The sequence below is a fragment of the Periplaneta americana genome, chromosome 10, assembly GCF_040183065.1.
Source record: "Periplaneta americana isolate PAMFEO1 chromosome 10, P.americana_PAMFEO1_priV1, whole genome shotgun sequence".
In the NCBI taxonomy this organism is placed as follows: Eukaryota; Metazoa; Arthropoda; class Insecta; order Blattodea; family Blattidae; genus Periplaneta; species Periplaneta americana.
The window spans coordinates 82835380-82856460 of record NC_091126.1 but is presented as its reverse complement, the minus strand read 5'-3'; the positions used below and the strand labels follow the sequence as shown (position 1 = coordinate 82856460).

General features: G+C 37.8%; 1 protein-coding gene across 1 annotated transcript in view; it reads right to left on the bottom strand.

Annotated features, from left to right (window-relative positions):
• The window catches only part of LOC138707835 (liver carboxylesterase 1), a 115540-nt gene extending 104558 nt beyond the window's left edge, over positions 1 to 10982 (bottom strand). The window contains exon 1 of the mRNA XM_069837801.1: positions 10463 to 10982. Within this exon, the coding sequence (XP_069693902.1) occupies positions 10463 to 10835 (373 nt within the window). The 5' untranslated portion in view covers positions 10836 to 10982. The remainder of the gene's footprint in view (positions 1 to 10462) is intronic.
• Between the last annotated feature and the right edge of the window lie 10099 nt (positions 10983 to 21081).

The window sequence follows — 21081 nt, the reverse complement described above, 5'->3', positions numbered from 1 at the left end:
AAATAAATGTTACATTGGGCCTTAATTCAAATACATTATATCTACTGAATACCTACAATAATCCGCGATTTAAAAATTTAGTGCATTTATCTTTCTCGAATCGTTTTGGTATTGGCATGACCCATTGACTCATACAGCCTCAATTCAGCCTCCCGTGCGAGTGCCAAAAACCTACCACGGCAAGCACATTCATCTCTACGAGTACGTCAACTACAAAGAAATAGAGTTGGGATGTGACAGCGTTTTGCCGTCACAGTTCCGAAATGTGACAGCTCCAGAAAATTGGCTCTGATGAATAATAGCGATTTTGTCAGTGTTCTTTTCTGTTGGTATGATTCTTAGCGATGGCGAATGTTGTAACGCCCTGACATCCACAGAGTCATTCATTAAATATGATGGCAATACATGGCACATTCCAAGGGTAACGTCAATGTCATCATCAGTCGTAATGTAGAAGTTTGTTGTTGCTGCAAGTCCCAGATTATCTGGGTTTTTAAGTCATCAATTCATGGCCATTTTTCAAAATTAAGAAATGTAACTGTTCTTTGCAAGAGGTATGTACATCGGAACAAAACCGGAATGAATTCAAACAGGTATAGTGCAGCGAGTAACGTACCTAGCACAAATCTTCGTTTTGAAACCCAAACCTTTACTTCTAACTGGTGACCAGTGACGTATTTAGTCTTGTCTTTCACATATTCCATAACATTCGATTATTGAGATTTTATAGAAGTCAGTAATGAGGATTAAATTGTTAAAGCCTTGTAATTAATCGCGTTTAGCAATAAGGACTTTAAATTATTTATTATCACGAGCAGACAGCTGTTTATGCTTATAGCTCTTCTGCGGATTATATTGATATACGGTACTGCAATGTCTTATACAGTATAAACAAAACTGAACATCCACACACACACACTCCCTAGCTGGCCGTACTGAGTCACGTCCTTATGCTCCCCATTTCCTCATACCGCACGGTTTAAGACCTGGCGCTCAGACAGTACATCAGTCACAATCGCTATGAACCACGTATCGGTCTGAGATGGCGATTTCTCGGAGCTGTGATATTGGAACTATAGTCACAGTCGGAACCAATGACGAACCAATCACAGCGACAGAATCACAGATCTTCAAATCACACCCCATTACTATAAAGAGAGATAGATGGAGTTTTACAAGCACTGATTCAGTAGAAACTCTCATTCCATGGTGGAATATTCGTAAACTTACTATTGGCTTCAGACTTTCGCGAGTTTCTTGCGAGGGTAATATAACGTTGGTTATTGTTGATTCAACCAGTAAGACCCACCTTGCTTATAATGGTAAAGCTGATGGTAGTGTTAAGTCTGTGGACTTGTTCAGGTGAAAATACATGGAGACATCTTAAAACGTAATTATCGAGAACCAGGATGTAAGCATGAAAAATAATCCTTCATTAATAATTTTCACAAGACTTTATTATTTTTGTGTAAATTTGTTAATAACTTTTCATCTAACATAATATGATGGTGGAACTAAAGAAAATTGCATTGTAATATATTTGACCCTAATATAAATAGTGCCTTCTGAACCTGATATTTTTTCATGCTGATAAAGGGGACAAATACCGGAAAACTGCTTCTTAATTCTTTTTTATTTTTCCAATATTATTCATGTTTTATTTTTAATTGGAATATGGGATATGTAGTTTATATCAATATAAATTTTTGTGCCCTGAATTCTAGGGTACTAAACACCATATTATAAAGATTGTGTCTTGCTAAATCTTATCCACTGTTGAAAGTCAAGTATTTGGATGTTAATCTGAATTGTTGTGTGTTGTCAAAATAATGTCTTCTTAAGATTACAAAATTTTTACACATTCCCAAACCGTTAAATTACCCCGAATTTTAGGCAAAAGTTTTTAATATACATTTCTATTTCTTTTTTTCTGTAGAAAAGGCAGAAAATTTCCGCAAAAATGGAAAATTTTCTCAATATTACATTATAATTCAGAAGACGGTTACAATGTAAATACCATAGAAAACATTTGCAATAAGTAGAGTTAATAACCAAATGGCATTGAAAGATTTGTTCACACAGAAGTGAACCTTATGATAACGAGAAATACAGTATTAATCATCATATTTTTCAAGATTCTAGAGCAGATGGCTAGTTTCAGCGTACAAAATGAGTTCGTTAAGATGTTTTAAACGTCTTCCTAGTATCCTCTTACCTAAGGATGAGTAATTCAAAATTTGTTGAGGGATTCGGTCGTCGTTCGTTCTTATATAATTCATTCAGTTTTGCTTGTAATATCGGATTCTTTGTAAGACTGATGCAATTTCTAGTTCCTCTAAAATTCCTTAATTTTGTTTACGTCTAACAATGTTTATACATCTGTTTCTGCAATATTTAATTTTATTAAATATTATTTTCTAACTGTCAGAATTTCGTCATCATACAATAAAGTTGATAAGTGCTGATATGTCGCATACTCTTAAGTTTTTTCAATCTGATTACTGTATATTTGAAAATTTCATTCAACATATCCAGTATTTGTTGATAGGTCTATTTAATTAGTCTTGTTTGGAAATATTTATAACCTTCATATGATAATTGGCATTCTATATAGTTAATTAATAAAACAGTATAGGTAACAGTGGACAATCCCGTTCGATTCCTCACGAGGAAAAATAGCAACATTTAGCATTGCAATCATTGCGATAATTTGCCCTCTCATATAGCTTGTGTGTAGCGAAGAATTGGTCACCACTGCCTTAAATACGAGGCGTGTCCAGAAAGTAAGTTTCCCTGGGGCTGTTTACAGAAAGAAAACACAATTTTATTGAAAGGATTAATTGGAAGAAATACAGCTATTGTTGAGCTATTTTTCAACGTCTACCGGAATCGAAACTTTTGTCATACCGTGGGATCAACAGAGAAGTACAGACGGCTGTCACAAGTGTTCCGTTCCCAGGCGGCAGACTTCTACGACACAGGGATACAAAACTTGACCCCAGGGCATGACAAATTTCTCAATTCCGGTGGGGAATATGTTGAAAAATAGCGCAATAATTGCTGTATCTGTTTCAATAAATCTTTCCATGAAATTATGTTTTATTTTTGTAAGCGGCCCCAGGGGAACTTATATTCTAGACGGCCCTCGTAATACCGAAGCGTTTGATGTAATGGACATAAATAGATGGAGAAAAGCGAAAAATGTTAATTGGTAACTAATAATTTCCTTACAGATAACTTCATCGCAAGATTGTCGTTATAAACATAACTAAGTTAACACTCTTAATCCAAATGTTCACTTGCGTTTAGGCGTTTCTTTATGCGAAAACCTACAGCTTCGTCTTTCCACTTCGGAAGCTTTTCTAAACTGAAGTGGAGTGGAATTTGTGAAAAAGAGAAAGGAATTTTAGACACATAATAATTATAAAGCATTCAATTCCTCCGCCAATATTTGACCATTTCTTCGTTGACTATCATTACCATCCTCGCCAATCTTTTTTTCCTTTCAAAGGCGGGTATGTTCGCGTAAATTCACACCAGTGCCTCCACAAAAATCACGCTCTACTCGTAGACTTTTGCCGCAGTGTTGCTATTGATGCACTATGAGAGGTGGTCTACAATGCACCAAGTGATGATGATTATGATAATTAATGGAGCAATGGCGGAATATCGGTAAAGGAAACGGGAGTACTCAGTACACTGTCTTTCTCTACCACAAAATCTATGTGAACCCATCGGGATTCGATTACCAAAGTGGAAAATCCAACGCTGTAACTGTTCGACTAACAGTGCGTCTCGACGTCAAACTCGGTGCAAAGAAAATTCACCACCACATGTTGAACCCCGGAAAAGTGTAACAAAGCAGTTCCTGCACGGCACGTGAAGGGATGATCATGGGTCAATGATTCTCGTGTCGATGTACGTGCTACTGCAAAGCAAAAATATTCTGCAACTCTAACATGATATTTGTTCTATTCATGATTTGATTAAGGAAAGTAAATTAGTATAACCATACGTGAATAAGTCACTAAAGATAAGCTGTTTCAGTCCCTAAAGTTAATAAACTGAAGGTGATTTGCGTATGCAGTTTTTCTTAAAAAATGTGAATTATATATTTCACAAACATTATGTATTGGATTTTACGAGAAGAAATAGCAAACATTAAATTATAGATTCATGTTGTTTTCAATCACTTGTCAAAGTCGTGTGAAAGTGTTAAAAGGTTTCTCCATTAGAAGGAATCCCAGATCACATATAGATTGCTCATTCCTATGTTAAAATCGGTTGCACTTTGAAGAGAACAACCGCCAGGATCGCCACCCGTAAACGAACACGAGATGGCAATACAGTCGCTAATGCAATTCAAATGGGAGTTATGACGTGACTCCTTATGTAACAACTAGATGGCAGCATAGTAAACCTGACAAAAGTTGTTATCGTCAAAGCCTATAAAGCCGAACAATCTGTATATATATGATCTAGGAGGGAATGAAGGCGCATCGGAGGCACGGATGCAGAGATCCATGCTTATTTGATCTCGGCATTACAATGAGGTGGTGTAGTCTGCACCTCGCTTCGACAGCCTTTCACTCCAGGGAACTACCCGGTTCTCAATATGACATGAGGCTGAATGAACCTCGGGGGCGTTCTGGAAGTCTGGTAAAAAAAAAATCCGTCACCACCTTGGGTTGACCAGGGATCGTCCAGTCCAGCCCTGGATATAAAGGGGAAGGCAAATGTAAAGAAAAACCTCCCGCCCGCCCATGTCCTTTTGACTTACATCTCTTTACAAACAAACACACAGTGAGGCACTATGCATCAGTGGTGGATTTTAGGCAACCAGTGAGACCCGAAAGTTCGTAAACGCTATGATGCTTGCCTTATACAAGCCGTCACTGAGCGATGTTTACCTTCCTGCCTACTCGTATCGGTCCGAAATATAAATGTCTCAACCGGGGAAGGTGGAGTGGGGAGTTAAGGTGTAGTCTGCAGTGACTCGATTGAGTTATTAACGCCCAGGCCTGGTCCAGTCCATCAGATGTAAAAGACAATAAGAAATGTTACTTGTTTTCAGTCATTGAAAAGATCAAATCACATGCAAAGTGTTGTCGTCTACAGTTGAGAGTGTTGCCTCACAGACAAAGTTTTAAAGTTTCTTCAACTCTTCAGGGTTTTCAACGTTATATTTAAAGTAGGATTATTACAGAATATTTGGGTAAAACAACATCGGTAAAAATAATAACATATTACTGACTGCTTGCCCGCAAAGCAACATTTAACTAACAAGCAAACATTCCGATGGGGGCAGATAGTTATTTTTTTCTTCCACCATGTTAATAATGTAAAAACAAGTGCTTATACAAATTTTGGCCACTCGACCGCAATTACGAGGGCCGTAAAAATATTAATTCGCCAGGGGTCGTTAACAGAAATAAAACACAATTTCATTGGAAAAGTTTATTGGAACAGACACAGCAATTGTTGAGCTATTTTCAACATATTCCCCACTGGAATTGAGATATTCGTCATATCATGTAATCGACAGAGAGGTGCAGACAGCTGCCAAACGCTGGTTCAGATCCCAGGCGGCTGACTTCTACGGCACAAGGATACAAAAATTAATCCCACGGTATGACAAATCTCTCAATTCCAGTGGAGGATATGTTGACAAATAGCGCAACAATTGCTCTATCTGTTTCAATAAATCTTTCCATGCACTTGTGCTTGTTTTCTGTAAACGACCCCAGGGAAAATCACTTTCTGGACGGCCTCGTAATCGAGGTCGAGTGGCCAAAATTTGTATAAGAACTTCTTTTGACATTATTAACATGGTGAAAGAGAAAAATAATAACTTTTTTATCTGCCCCCAACAGAATGTTTGCTTGTAAGTATTTTGGCAAGATAAGTTTTGTTGCACTGTCTCTTAAAATACGAATATTGTATCAATTTATCGCTAGCGAATATTTTTCGTTCAAACTCCACCCATTTTCTCAGTTTTTCTTCGAAGTGTCAACGTTGTAATCGCTACTGTTATAGACCGCACTTTCCTCTCATAAGTAGAGATTTATTGTTTCGATGATTTAAAAGCGTTGTCTCGTATAATTTCCACCGATATGTTGGAAACCGTTCTTAAATTGTGTGATGTAATATCGGAAGTGGAGTTTGGCATGTTGCGCGTAGCATAGTGGGGATACTGCAGTAAAACTCTTTGTATGTAACATTGTAGAAAGATTCTTCTTTTACTGATTACGTACTAAGAAACGGTTTATTGCGCTGTTACTAATGAATAGTGAAACATAGATTTATGCATTCTCACGAAAACGACACCAGCCATTTTTCAGTTGTAAAGAAGGTAGCCGGGTAATGATTAGCTCGAGCGCATATAGTCGATAATTTATAACCGATCGGTTGAAGCGTTTGCTCAGTCGGTCGCGAGCGCTCGAGGTTGTTGCCTGATGTTCAAAACAAGACTACCTAAAGAGGTTAACATTTTGTTTTTATTTCAGGCACTACGAAAATCAAGAAGTATTTGAGCCTTTCAGTGAAGTAGTGCTTTATATTATCAATAACGTTATTCAACATCCTTCTTGTCAAAGTCATATCAGTAATGAAAATGTTGAATGTAGGTTAGAAAATATGGCATTGCATAAAAAGAAATGAGATTGTGTGATGCCTCCCGAATTTCTTCAAAGGCAGACATAATCTATTTCAGTCACAGTGTTTAATCAAAATAAACCAAATCTACATGTTCACTTTGCTTAATATTTTTACAATAGTATATATTAAGAGATGCTTAATCTCAGACAATGATTAACATTGGAGCTACTTTTGATAAGGTGAATGCAAATTCTATTATTTCACATTCAACGACCATATTACGAAATGTCAAGGATGGAGCAAACAAAATTCGTGCTGAAGTTAGTCCAAAATTAAAAGAATCACTGGAAAAATAGCCATTTGGTTTTATAATTAATAATTTTTGTTCAATTTTAACTACACTTTCCTCCTTGGTTCCTTTAATGTATTTATTTTCTGTCCTGTATCATTAAGAATAGAACACTATCATAAAATATTATAACTGTTCTGCTCAACTGGAGGATAAAGACTAATATATATATATATATATATATATATATATATATATATATATAGTGCAGCTTATACTTCATTTACATTTATGTCCTCATAGACAACATAGGTCCCGCGCCGTGGGGTCGAGGTCTAAGGCATCCTGCCTAGGACTCGCGTTACGGAATGCGCGCTGGTTCGAGTCCTCATGGGGGGAAGACTTTTTCTCATGAAATTTCTGCCAGTGTATGGGATCGGTGCCCACCCAGCATCGCGATGCACTTGGGGAGCTACGATAGGTAGCGAAATCCGGTTGCGAAAGCCAGCTATAACGGCTGGGAGGATCATCGTGCTAACCACACGATACCTCCATTCTGGTTGGAGGATCGTCCACCTCTGCTTCGACATGTGGGCATGAGACCAGCATCCGGCTGGTCGGTCTGGGGCCTTCACGGGCTGTAACGCCACGGATTATTGTATTATTATAGACAACATAGATTGTTAAAATTTTATTTTGTTTTATTTATTTATGAATTTATTTTTACTCAAATAATTTACCGGATTTTTTTATTAACTCTAATAGTCTTTAAACCTACTAGGTTCACTAATCGGATAATAGGACATCACGCAGTTTAACATTTTCATAGCGCATACTGCAGACACATCGATCGAAGGCAGTTTTCAGCTAAAATATACTTGAGAATTCCGCGCGTAGTCATGACCCGCGATCGGTTGTTTTTATTGTAATCCAGACTTCTATGGAACACGACTTCCCACTTAAATACAATTCAATATACTGTCTTACACTAGAAAAAAATTTGTTAGAACGTTGTTCATAGTCTTTAGCACTTGGCACGATTAAGTTACTCGTATTTGAACGGATGATATGAATGGATTCATATTTTAAGGAGATGACTGCGGCATATGCTGCAATGCCTAAGGCGCGCAGTTGTAACTTGACTGGGTTCTGATTTCGCCTAGGAAATGGCTGCTTGCCCGTTGTCAATGTGGTATAGTCACAGCGTTCAACTAATATCAAGCCGGTGTCAAAGACGACGCTTTCCTTTGAAAAGATAACAGTTCACTCGTTGATCAGGTCTTCCGAGATGCCGCCTAGTCATATGAAGCGATAACGTACGTCTACCAATGATGCTTTGGCATTTTTAATTGACGTGCCGATATCAACTTCACATGGAGTGCACAAGATTGTCATATCTCGAGTTGATTGATGGCGACAAAAATTCTAAGTAATTTAAATTTCAATTTTAGTTAATTGTCATCTTATAGCTTAAATATTATTCACTGTGGATGGTGGTGGTGGTTTAATTCAATCTACAGTATTGATGTCGGTATAAAAATAATTTTAACTAGGGACAATCTTTACAAAGAAAGTATGACAAAACCGCTTGAAATTACAAGTACTGATGTGCAAAAAGTAATATACAGATTGTAAGGGGTGTAAGTGCCGTTCTTTTCACAGTCGTCGAGGACGGTATACAGAATCAAAAAATATCCATACAACATAGGGTCAAAACTTGATAGTTTTCCCAGAAAAAAATATTTATTTTCTTATATTATTTGCGTTATACTGCTTATATCGTTAGTAAAATTATATCTAGCAAAGAGTTAATACTAGTTTAAATAAATATTTGCGCGTTATATTACGTTTTCGTGAAATTAAATAAAAATTCATGCTTAAATTTGTTAATATTCTGACGTGAGAGACGTGGCAACGTGTTCAACAGGCAGTACTCTGCACAGACGGTAAGTACGAGTCAGCTGAGTTCAAGCTCCCTGTCCATAGGCATACTGCCGAACGGATGACAGTTCAGTACAGGGTATTCAATAAACAACTTGCAATGTCATTTAAAGTTTAGGAATTTAATATGTTATTAATTTATGGAGAAAGTCGTCGTAATTTAAGTGAGACAAGAACGATGTACCGTCAACGTTTTCCTCAAAGAAGGTTACCTAATCGGCGAACTTTTGTAGCAGTTTCTCAACCATTTTTAGAAACTAGGAGTCTCTTACCCGTTTCGAAAATCATACAACCAGAAATTTGTTTAAAAATGATAGTGCTTTACGGAAGCGGGAGAGATTATAATTTTGCATTAAAAAAAGTTCGTGTGGTTTTGTGCAGAAAGCCATTATTGGTTATTCTTTAGACGTACAATTAAGAATGGAGCAATATTGCTACATAAAATGTAAATTTACCATGATGTTCTATTAATGAGATTGAAAGTTTGTGTTTGCTGCTCGTTTTATGTAAACAACAGTATTATCATGGTCCGCTCCTGCATTAGAACAGAGCATCTGTACCGGTATGTTTGTACCCGCTTGAGCTGTTCTGTGTACTTATATACTCACTCCTCCGTATCCAGCTACGTTTCAAACCCTCTAATATTTTAAACTCCAATTAGTTAAATATTGAAATTAGAAAAAAAAATTGTAAGGACATTTTTTTCCTTATGACATGAATAATCACCAGTTAAAATAATGGCACTTACCCCTTACACTCTGTATATCCAACACAAAGCCTGGTGCTGTGGTATTAATTGAACGATTTTACTATACCAAGTGTCATCATTGGTGAAGATTCAGAATCATGCTGCCCATTAGTCACTGAAGTCTTGTCTTTGTCTTTGCCCCAGGTTGAGAAGATATAAAATATGGAGTATAAACTACGAGACGTTATGAAAGCCCCCAATACACAAATCTTTGGAAGTTTCTTCTTCATCGTTTAAACATGATTAATGGCATCTGTTTTACATGAAAGTTATATAAAATGAAACGCTACTGCCGTCCTCACACTTTTCATTAACAAGAACTCACATTATAACTTAAGCATGGCAAAAATGTTGTTCAAATTACAGTTTTGTAAGTTGTTCCTTTCTTTACTCACCCATCTTTTAAACCATGTAAATAGTCTAGGGTTAATATGGTAATAATGTGAAGTTAATTGGATTCTGTGAAACCAAATTAAATAAACAATTCTCTTCTTGCACATAAGATAGCACATGAAAAAAGCTATGATTTATTAAGAGTCACAATAGATCATTTCTCTGATTACTAAAATAACATCAACTTGAAAAATTTGCTCTCGAATCTTCACAGAAAAACACTTCAAAGATAAATGAAATTTATATTTTACACACTAAGATTACTCAATGCAGGTATACTCGAATCCTGTATTCCTGCGTAGAACCGTTCTTCCATCGAGATACGTAAATAGGAATTTCCGTAATACGTGTTTGTACGAAGTGTGTATACTTCATCGCTATCGCGTTTATTGATATTCACAGATCTAGTGCCGAGAGCAACATTTCTGTACTAAAGTGGGTTTATGTCATCCCTCCGTGAAAGGAGGCTACAGTCGCGGGTAGCATCGACTTACCGTCCGGCACGTACACGTTCAAGTAGAGGCAGTCCTCGTTGAACTCCAGCTGGTCCAGCTGCTCGCGCAGGATCTGGCTGAAGATGCGTTCGTATTCCTTGAGCGCCTTCCGGCTCTGGAGACAAGAGGGCATGAACGAGGAGTTCCTCGGTTCCGTCCAGTTCGGCAGCGGTTCCCAGACGGGCGGCTGGAGGCGATCAGGCGGCGACTTTGCGAAAGGGATGCCCAGGTACTGCGTTGCCTTCTGGCCCCTGGTGACGGACACCTCCTTGCCGGACACGGGACCCTGGTCGGGGATATCCACCACCGGAGCGTCCTTGCCCAGTGCTAGCCCCGCCAGCCCGAGGCACAGCGCGCAGAGGAGCGGAGTCATCGGGGCGTGCGAGCGTCGCGACGGCTCTCGTTCAACTAGTCGCTGCGGAGCGGAGCGGTCTCGGTCGGTACGCCAGACGTCGGCTGCGCCCGCAGCACGGCAAGACGTCACCTGCCCACTCCACTCCTCGTGGATTATCCCATAAAATTTAATTCTGCAGGATTATTGCTATGCCGCGCGAGTGAGAGGCAATAATCGAACGGACACACGCGAACAGCGAATGGAGTGGTCGAAATTGTGGCAGTCCTCCCAGAGTATCTGCAACGCATCGTGTTTCGTTCCTCAAGATAAAGAAAACCGCGCCAGAATCTCTCTTTAATACAATGAGTTCTGATAGTTTTCCAGTAATTTAATTGATCTTCACAAATGTTTGTTTCATAATAATTATTTCGAGATCGGAGGTCGGGAAATAATTATCTAATGACAACAAACATGAGTTTGAAACACGAAATTAAGTTAGCTGAGAATAACTATTATCGCGAAGAATAATAATAATAATAATAATAATAATAATAATAATAATAATAATAATAACAACAATAGTCTAATAATGTATTTATTTATACTGGCAGAGTTAAGGTCATAGGGCCCTCTCTTACACTCTACCGGGTCACAAAGTATACAAGCAGTGAAAATTTAACATAAAGTTAAAGAACAGAATACTAACATATTACAAAAAAATAATGATAATAGCATAACAAAATCGACACTAAACTATATGAAAATAATACCATAATAGAAAAAAGAAAGTAAAATACATTGGAATATAATAAAAGCAAAGCATTTAGTACAAATAATTAATATGGAAAACGTAAGGAAGAATATAACAAAATGGAATGTGATAAAATAATAAAAATGAAGAAAAGAAATACGAAAATTAAATAAAATCCACAATAAAAAGGGTACGATAATAAATTCATCTGGTGATCAAGAGAACAAAAAAGGGGAAAGGAAGGAAAAGAAAACTATATTTTTACAAAACTATAGCAGAGAAAAGGTCTTATAATTGAAAGGAATCTGAATTGAAAAAGTGCAATTTTAGTTTATTTTTGAAATTAGACAATGTCCGACAGTCTCTGATATGCTGTGGTAGAGAGTTCAAGAGATGAGCTGCAGAGACGGTGAAAGATGAAGAGTAGAAGGATGTTCTGTGTTTAGGGATATGGTGTTGTGAGCGAGTAGCCTATCTATTTCGTGATATGAGGACAAATAATGTTAAAAATAGGAAGCTAAGTAGCTAGGGTTAGAGTTCTGAAGAATATTGAAGAGTAAAGTGAGAGAGTGAATAGTTCTTCGCTCTTTGAGACGGACCCAGGACAGCATATTTAGTGAAGGTGTGATATGATCAGATCTACGGACGTTGCAAATAAATCGAACACATGCATTATGAACACTCTGTAGTCTGTCAGTCTCATGTTAAGGTCAGTGTAGACAGTGTCACAGTAATCAAAATGAGGTATCAAGAGCGACTGCGCTCAATTCTTCTTGAGAACCAACGGAAGGAAATTTCGGATTCTTCTATTCGGCAAGATAATCTCAATGCGAACAACTGCAATTCTAAAAAACTTAACATTCGAGGTTATAATAAGATCCGGAAAAACAGTGAATCGAAGCAGAGGTGTTAGGAATAAAAGCCCCATTGGAATAAAAGCAACTGACTGAGTTTGTAACCACTGAGTCTAACCACAAATTAAACAGGAATGTCATTTCAGTCTCTACATGGACCAGCAGATTCGGACTTAGACTTAATGCAGCTAAGACGCAGGCCATAATCATCCGAGCCAAAAGACTGCTGAACACTTTGAACGATAGTCAAATTCCGGCCATTACGCTTAGTAATATTGAAATTCCTTACTCACATATCGTGAAAAATCTAGGAATATACTATTTTGATAACGAATCGAGTTGGATTTTTATTTTATTCGGTTATTTTACGACTCTGTATTAACATCTTGGTTATTTAGCGTGTGAATGAAATGAAGGTGATAATGCCGATGAAATGAGTCCGGGGTCCAGCACCTAAAGTTACACAGCATTTGGTCGTATTGGGTTAAGGGAAAACCCCGGAAAAACTTCAACCAGGTAACTTTCCCCGACCGGGATTCGAACCCGGGCCACCTGGTTTCGCGGCCAGACGCGCTGACCGTTACTCCACAGGTGTGGACATTAAGTTGGAATTAGCAAGTAAAGCACGCATTAAAAAAAATCTGCTCGCCTATTCACTTGTTAAACCGGTTCAAGCATTTCTTTCCCGCGCCACTGAAACAAACATTAGTTCAAACACTCGTAATGCCGCACTTTGACTATTGTGACGTGTCGTTCACTGACTTAAGCACCGAACTCTCGAACAAATTACAACGTGTTCATAATATGTGTGTAAGACATGTGTGCAATGTCCGACGATACGATCATATTTCACCATTTTTCGAATCTATATCTTGGCTCCGGCTCAAGGATCGCAGAACTTTACATTGTCTTTCTCTTCTATTTCAAATTCTACGCACCTCAGCCCCAATTTATATGTCGTCTCGTCTTGTGTATTTATGCTCCAACCATAACCTAAATACTGACCTCAGATCACCGGTACATTGAGTATACCTCATCGTAACACTTCCCGATACTCATCATTCATCGTTTCAATTTCTCGTCATTGAAACTCCGTACCTCATGTCTTAAGGTGCTGTCAGACATTTACTAATTTCAAAACCCGGTTGTCAGCTAGACTGCTTAGACCAGCGATGTCAGATAGGGACTAAACGGAGCGGAGCGCTCCACTAGACTGGTTGCGTGCTCCGGTGTTTCCACAGACATAAGCAAGTTCAAGCTCCGATCTAGCACCACAACCGGTATTGGAGCTTACAACTCTGACACTACTGGCTTAGACTGTGAGCTTTCCTAAAATATAATATTTTTCTAATATGTGACTTTTATTTTTAACATAAATTTTCTTTCTTATTTTAACAATTACTTCCATTCACATTATTATAATTGTTTAATTCATAGAAATACATGTAACTGAACTTGTTTTCATATTATTATTATTATTATTATTATTATTATTATTATTATTATTATTAAATGTGTATTGTTCCTTTATTTCTGTTATTTTTATATTTGCTACTGTTCTAATACTGGTCGAGTGGAGGTGAAGGCTTTATTTTGGAAGTCCGGTGGTTCAGACTACAATAGGAGGAACTGTTGAGTGGAAGAGAAGGTTTTATGGCAGTCATGTCAACTGATGCCCATAGGTGCAAACGCTCGCTTTAGAGCTCAGGATAGCCTGAGCGCTTTACAGCGGAAAGGAAAGAGACAGACGAAAGTGATAGTATATGCCGCTTGGTCGAGCTATATACAGGGATGGCCAGCACTAATTCAATGTATAAAGGGAAGAGAACTTATTAAAACTGTATCCATGTTAATTTTTAGATTTGTCTGAGAAGTGTAAGTGCATTATAAGAATGTAAGTTTTAATTTCAATGCTCATTTTTTCAAAATTTTGCTTTTTTTATTCAAAAGGAATATTTTATCAACTTTATTTTTGTAGAAAAGTAAAATTTTCAGGCCTATTTATTCAGTAGCCTTACAGGTACTGAAACAATGTTTTCGTAAATATAATATAACCGTAAATAAGTATAACTGTAGACAGTGCATTACAAATTTTGAAAATATTCGCATGGAAAATGTTTGTAAGGAAATGAATTAAAAAAGCAACTATTGTTACATCATAAACAAAAGATATGTTCCCAAGCTCTATAGCTTCAGCAGGTTTCGAGAAAATAATTTAACATTCTGATGATAGAAAGTTGCTCATCAATATCACCTTAAAAGCATAATGCAATAAGGGTTTTGTTATGCAATATTAGTTACACTTAAACATATGCAGACCTAGGTAACTTTGCTTTGTACTATAATATTGTTTCGATTAGTTCATTGATTACTTTCATAAGGCTAAAGATACCATCAATATCAATTCCAACTTATGAGGTCATAATCAATTTCTTCTTCTTCTTCTTCTTCTTCTTCTTCTTCTTCTTGGGGGATATCACTTTCTTTCTGAATGATGTGTTTCATCCACTTAGTACAGCATAGTTGTACTACTATGGAATTTATGTGAATATTCCTTCTTAACTCTTTATTATGTTATTAATGTTTAAAGCACAACTGCAATATTAAAAAATTGGTGTTAGTACTTTTATTTTACAGACAATATAGATAATATAATATAGAAAGAAGCCATATAAAAATAGCGACATAAAATTTCACGTTAAGTTTGAAGTTTTCTTAATCCAACAGGCTGCTTATTCCTTCTTCCATACCTAGCGCTTGATGCCCGCGCATGATGTCAAGGTCAGAAAAATGCGCTTGCTTTGACATCACTGCTTTATGGCCTTAACTCTGCCAGTAGAAATAAATCTACTACTGCTGCTATTGCTATTGCTACTGCTACTACCACTACTGCTAGGTCTACTACTGCTTTATTTTGATATCTTTTATCATTGTTTATCTATAAATTTGGACGTGTTTAGTTTATTGTAAATCACTTTTACTTGTAATATTTATTTGTGTAATTATTGTAATTAATTATACTTGCATGTTCATACTGAGATCTGACGTAATCGTTTGATACTCATACACAGAAATACAGACGATAAAATTGAAACAAATGAACGTAGGAGGAAGAAAACTGTCACTTACTAATTCTGTGCAGCATGCTTCTATGAATGTAATTCGATTTTCATTGGCTAATCTAACGTCAATGAGTTCGTTCATTGGCTGAGAAACATTCGAGTTGGATTATAGAGTTAAAACAAAATAACTTGTTGTCACAAAACTATTACGTAACTCAAATTACTCCATTAATTGTCAGGCTGGCATATGAATTCATATATTGGAAATCAAGTCTTTACAAAGTCAGCATACATTTAATTGGAGTGAATCAAGAAACCGCAAAAAGATCGCGTCAGGGAAGTATATGAAGGAACAAAAAACGCTGCACTGTACAGCGCATGTATTTTGTTAAGACACTCCCCCACTCTTCCTACAGAGCTGCGCACGACACTGGATGAGTCTACTTACGAATTATAGGGGAATGGGTTAGCCTTTGCCTTGAACTCGGTAGGCACACGTCCGACCTTCCCTTCTACTCCTACCCTACGTTGTTCCCCTACTGCGCATCGCGAGTGTCTTGATAAAATGCATGAGCTGTAAGTCCACTACAAAAAAGAAACGGAATATATTAATTTGTAAACGGAGCACCTAATTGATTATTTATATATACTTTTATAGACTGTTTATAGGCCTATATACTTTTATATAAAAAAGTTAAAATATGACTTCTTAACTTCTAGAATGAATTGAGTTTGATAATCTTCTTACCAAGAAGCAATACCGTCTGAATAATAGGCCTACGCATACAGGCATGGCTACTTAAGGGGTCGAATATTTCTACCTCTAGCAAAAGCACGTGCTTGTGCAATACAGTAGAGCGTCTCGTTTAGGCACAGTGAAAACGTAAACAAAGTGCAGGTAACGTGTGGGGAAGGACAAGCCGTACCATAAACACGAGGGATACACAAGGTTTTAGTTACAACATTTATGGCGGAGCATTAATTGAAATTGTATTTTCCAAAAAACACACAAAACAAAAGAACACAAATTGCATAACGCTATCATATACACATTTTAACAAACAAAGCAATTGTAACTGTAATAATAGGTATCTACAAGTTGACTACATAATTAGTCTTGATTATTCAATGAGGACGGCGAGGCCTCATATATGAATATATTATAAGCAATTGTAGTCCCGCGCCGTGGCATCGTGGTCTAAGGCATCCTGCCTAGGACTCGCGTTACGGAGTGCGCACTGGTTCGGGTCCCCATGGGGGAAAAATGTTTTTCATTAAATTTCGGCCAGTGTACGGGACCGGTGCCCACCTAGCATCGTGATGCACTTGGGAAGCTACGATAGGTAGCGAAATCCGGTTGCGAATGCCAGCTATAACGGCTGGGGGGATCATCGTGCTAACCACACCATACCTCCATTCTCGTTGGATGATCGTCCACCTCTGCTTCGGCATGTGGGCGTGAGGCCAGCAGACGGCTGGTCGGTCTAGGCCCTTCACGGGCTGTAGCGCCACGGATTATTATTATAAGCAATTGTAACGTTGAAATAATTCAATATAACAAATCAAATTTTGCTAATGTACCTGAATAAATTGAACTTTGAGAAGGGATGATTATGTTTAGGAAATAGTGTTGCCACTTCAGACCAATATACCGCAATTTTCTTAATTCGGCCACAAAAGACGGTGATATTATGTTTGTCATACAAAGAATTAATTCGTGGCCGTAAAAAACTGCTGCTTGAAAGCAACATCATATAAGTAGCAAAATTAGATTTGTTATATTGAATTATTTCAACGTTACAATTGCTTGTTTGTTAACCCTCTGATGCATGACTGTTTCCCCCCCCCTTCTAATGCATGACATGGGCCTAGGAGGCCCGCACTTACTTACAATGTGAAATACGGTGTTAATTTGAATTGTAATGCAAATTACCGTGTTCATTTGAATTAATATGTTTATTTATTTAAATTATACAAAACGGTAACTAATATTGCATATAAATGTTAAATTTTATTCTTTTAATTATAAATATAAACTAGTCAATTTTCAATTTGTAGCCGTGGAGTATTAAATATAAACATTCACATGTTAGATTCTCTTTTCATTTTACTTCTAACCTGTTGTCAAGATTTTAACTGTTTACATTCACAGCATACTAAGAGGTGCATCCAGGAAGTAAGTTCCAATGGCCGGTAAAGGAAAAAAGCATCAATAATTAAGAAATATTTATTGCAATATTTACAGATTCACTGGCTACTTGTCAACATAGTCACCACAGCCATTGAGGCGTTTATCATATCGGTGCATCATCGTTTGTATGCCCTTGTCATAGGAATCTGCCGCTAACCTCTAGGGCCATGAAGTCACTGCCATCAGTACCTGAATGTCGTTGTGGAAACGTTTTCCAGCCAGAATGCCCTTCATAAGTCGGAAGGGATAAAAGTCACTTGGCGCGATGTCGGTGTGGATAGTCGAAGATCTCTCATCCAAACTGAAGCAACAGATTCCGTGTGGTCGTGCGTTGTCGTGCAAAAGCGTAATGACTCTTTATTCCACGTCTCTTGTTCTGGATTGTCCTCCTCAGATTTGCAATGTCTGAAAATACCGCTCAGCATTAACTGTCTCCCCTCGCGATAAAAACTTGCATGTGACGTCACCACGTCGATCCCAGAAGACAATGCACATAATTTTTTGACAGAGATTGTCTACTTCAATTTGGTCGTCACAGGTGAACCACTATGCCGCCAATGCTTGGATTGTTGTTTTGTTTCTGCTGTGGCACGCAACACCCAAGTTTCATCCCCAGTGACAACATTGTCGAGAAACTCATCACCAAGCCTAGGGAGTTCAGCAGTTTGAAGACAGGTTAATAATACACAAAGCATGTATTGCTGGTTGTGTTTGTGAAGAAACTTCCTCCACCTAGTCCCGAAAGACTACCCATTCGGCTTCATACTAGTGATCGGTTGTCTGGTTGTTGATAGCTAGCATTCCAAGAGTACAGGCGAGTACAAGTCTGCACAGTTTGTCGGCGACAGCCGAGCAGGTAACATCGTGTGTCGTACGTAGTCCGTGCGTGAGTGTTACATTGTACGTTTGTTTCAATAACCTTGTAGTGAAACATGAATAGTGCAGTTAAAAGGGAAAATACTTTAAAAGCAATATTTAATAAAGAGGAAACGCGTCCTACAGCATTTGACATACATAGATGGATAGAAGAAGGGTTACGTATCAAAGACACGGAAATACAAGCGATTCAGTTAGTAGGGAAACAAAATGCAGCGTATATTAAACTTACAAATAAAATTAGTTATGAACATTACCTACAACAACATACTGGATCATCATCCGTTAAACTTATGAATGGAGATAATGTAACAGTCAACATAACCACTGCAGACGAAGAAGTCGTGATGGTACGAGTGCTCAACATACCACCGGAAGTGTCCAATGAAAGAATACGAACGTGCTACAGAACTATGGGCAAGTGCAACATATAGAAAATGAAAAGTGGTCATCAAAATTTCGATATAATGTCTATACCAGTATACGCATTACACACGTGGTATTAAACAAGGTCATATCTTCGTCGATTGTCATAGCCGGTCACGAAGCCTATGTAACTTACCCTGGGCAGGAACTTACGTGTTTTTATTGTGGAAGTACAGCTCATATACGGCAAGCGTGTCCTAATAGGAATATAAAAGCCCCTGTGACGGTACAATCTCGAACACGTCTTACACTGAGTGACTTGATCCCTTCTCCTAGTGTTTCCACAGCAGCGACAACTCCTACTATGACTAGTGTTTCATCTGAAAATGGGACTGATAGTTTATCCGAAAAACAAGCATCTATTAGTACTTCGGATACAAAATTAATGAACGAGAGTACTTAATTGCAAAAGAAATCAATAAAGCAAAAGAGTAGTGTAGTGTCTGATAAGACGGTGACTATGACGATAGAACAGGGTGACTCGGAAACAGATTCAGCAGATGACGTATCAGAGATTCTTCACGAGCAACCAGTAAAAAGTATAAAGCAATGGAATCTTCTGACACTGGTGAGTGTTCTGCCATTGGGCAGAAGAATCCTGTCGACGTTGTTGTTCCGGTTACTACAGGTGATTCAAAGGATCCTGAAGAAATTCGGGGAGCAACAGCAGCAGTTCCAGAGGATTGGAATGAAGCAATGCAACAAGAAGAGCAAGATCCTGGATCAACAAGCAAGTCCTCGTCACAGGAGATTGGTGTTAAGAAATTGGCTAAAAGCAGTAATTCTCCTAAACATCGTTCTCACCCTTAAAAAGGAGAAGACAGTAAACTAGGATTTCCATTATTACGTCCAGTTGACTAGATCTTTGACCAACGATTACTGCTTGTGCATTGTGCAACATGTTGTTGAAGTTTGTTCTGCTATTGGCTAAAGTGATGACCATCACTATAAGTATTGCCACTGTCAATTTCAATAATAATTCCTCGCCCACAAACCATTATGCGTTGAAACGTTTTTTAGTGGAGCACGATGTTGATATTATTTTCCTCTAAGAGGTATCCACTGCAGATTTTTCGTCCTTATATAATTATACATCATATGTGAATCTAGGAACTTCCCGGTTGGGTACAGCTCTCATTACCAGAGCTGGAATTAATCTCCAGTCAGTTGTACAACTTCCCTCTGGTAGAGGTATTTGTGGACGTTTCAATGGTTATGGTTTTGTCAATATTTATGCTCCTTCAGGTAGCATTAAACGGCAAGAGAGGAATGGATTTTTTCAAACGGATGTTCCTTATCTCATGCGTTCCCTGAGTGATGCTTATGTGTTTGGAAGGGATTTTAACTGTGTTCTCCGTCCGCAAGATTGTACGGGAGAGTACCGATCTAGCAATACACTGCAGCGTTTGGTGACAGGTCTACAAATGAGTGATGCCTGGTTAATGAAGCATAATGATGTTGGTTATACATATGTGGCTAGTAATTCTGCTGCTAGATTAGATCGTTTTTACGTCCATCGGTCAAAAGCTCCAAACATTCGACGAATTAAGATCATTTCTGTAGCCTTTTCGGATCACTCAGCGGTCATAATGCATATTGAAATGAATATGTCGTTTTTGATATTTGGACGTCCTTACTGGAAAATGAACATAAGGTGTCTTCAAATCCTACAAGTAATGGAAGAGCTACAGCAGTTGTGGACTGAATGGTCGAAGAAGAAATCCGAATATCATGATGTAGTAAATTGGTGGGAATATTATATTAAATCTCAATTAAAGAAATATTTCCAAAGGCAAACTTATCTTCAATATCATGCCGATGAACATAATCTTAATTTCTATCATCAATGCCTGCTCGACTTGCATCATAGTTCCATATCACACTCAGAACGACGCACTCAACTCAACAAATATAAAGCTAAAATTTTGGGAATTCTTAGACAGCGAATGGAGAGCTTAAAAATTCGAAGCGGACTAATCCCTCCCATAACAGATGAAAGAATCAACCTCTTCCATCTTATACAGACGCATAAAAGAAAACGCTCTACCATGATCAGGAAAATTGAAGACAACACAGGCCAACACTATACTACACAACATGACATAAGTAACGCTTTTCTGTTGCA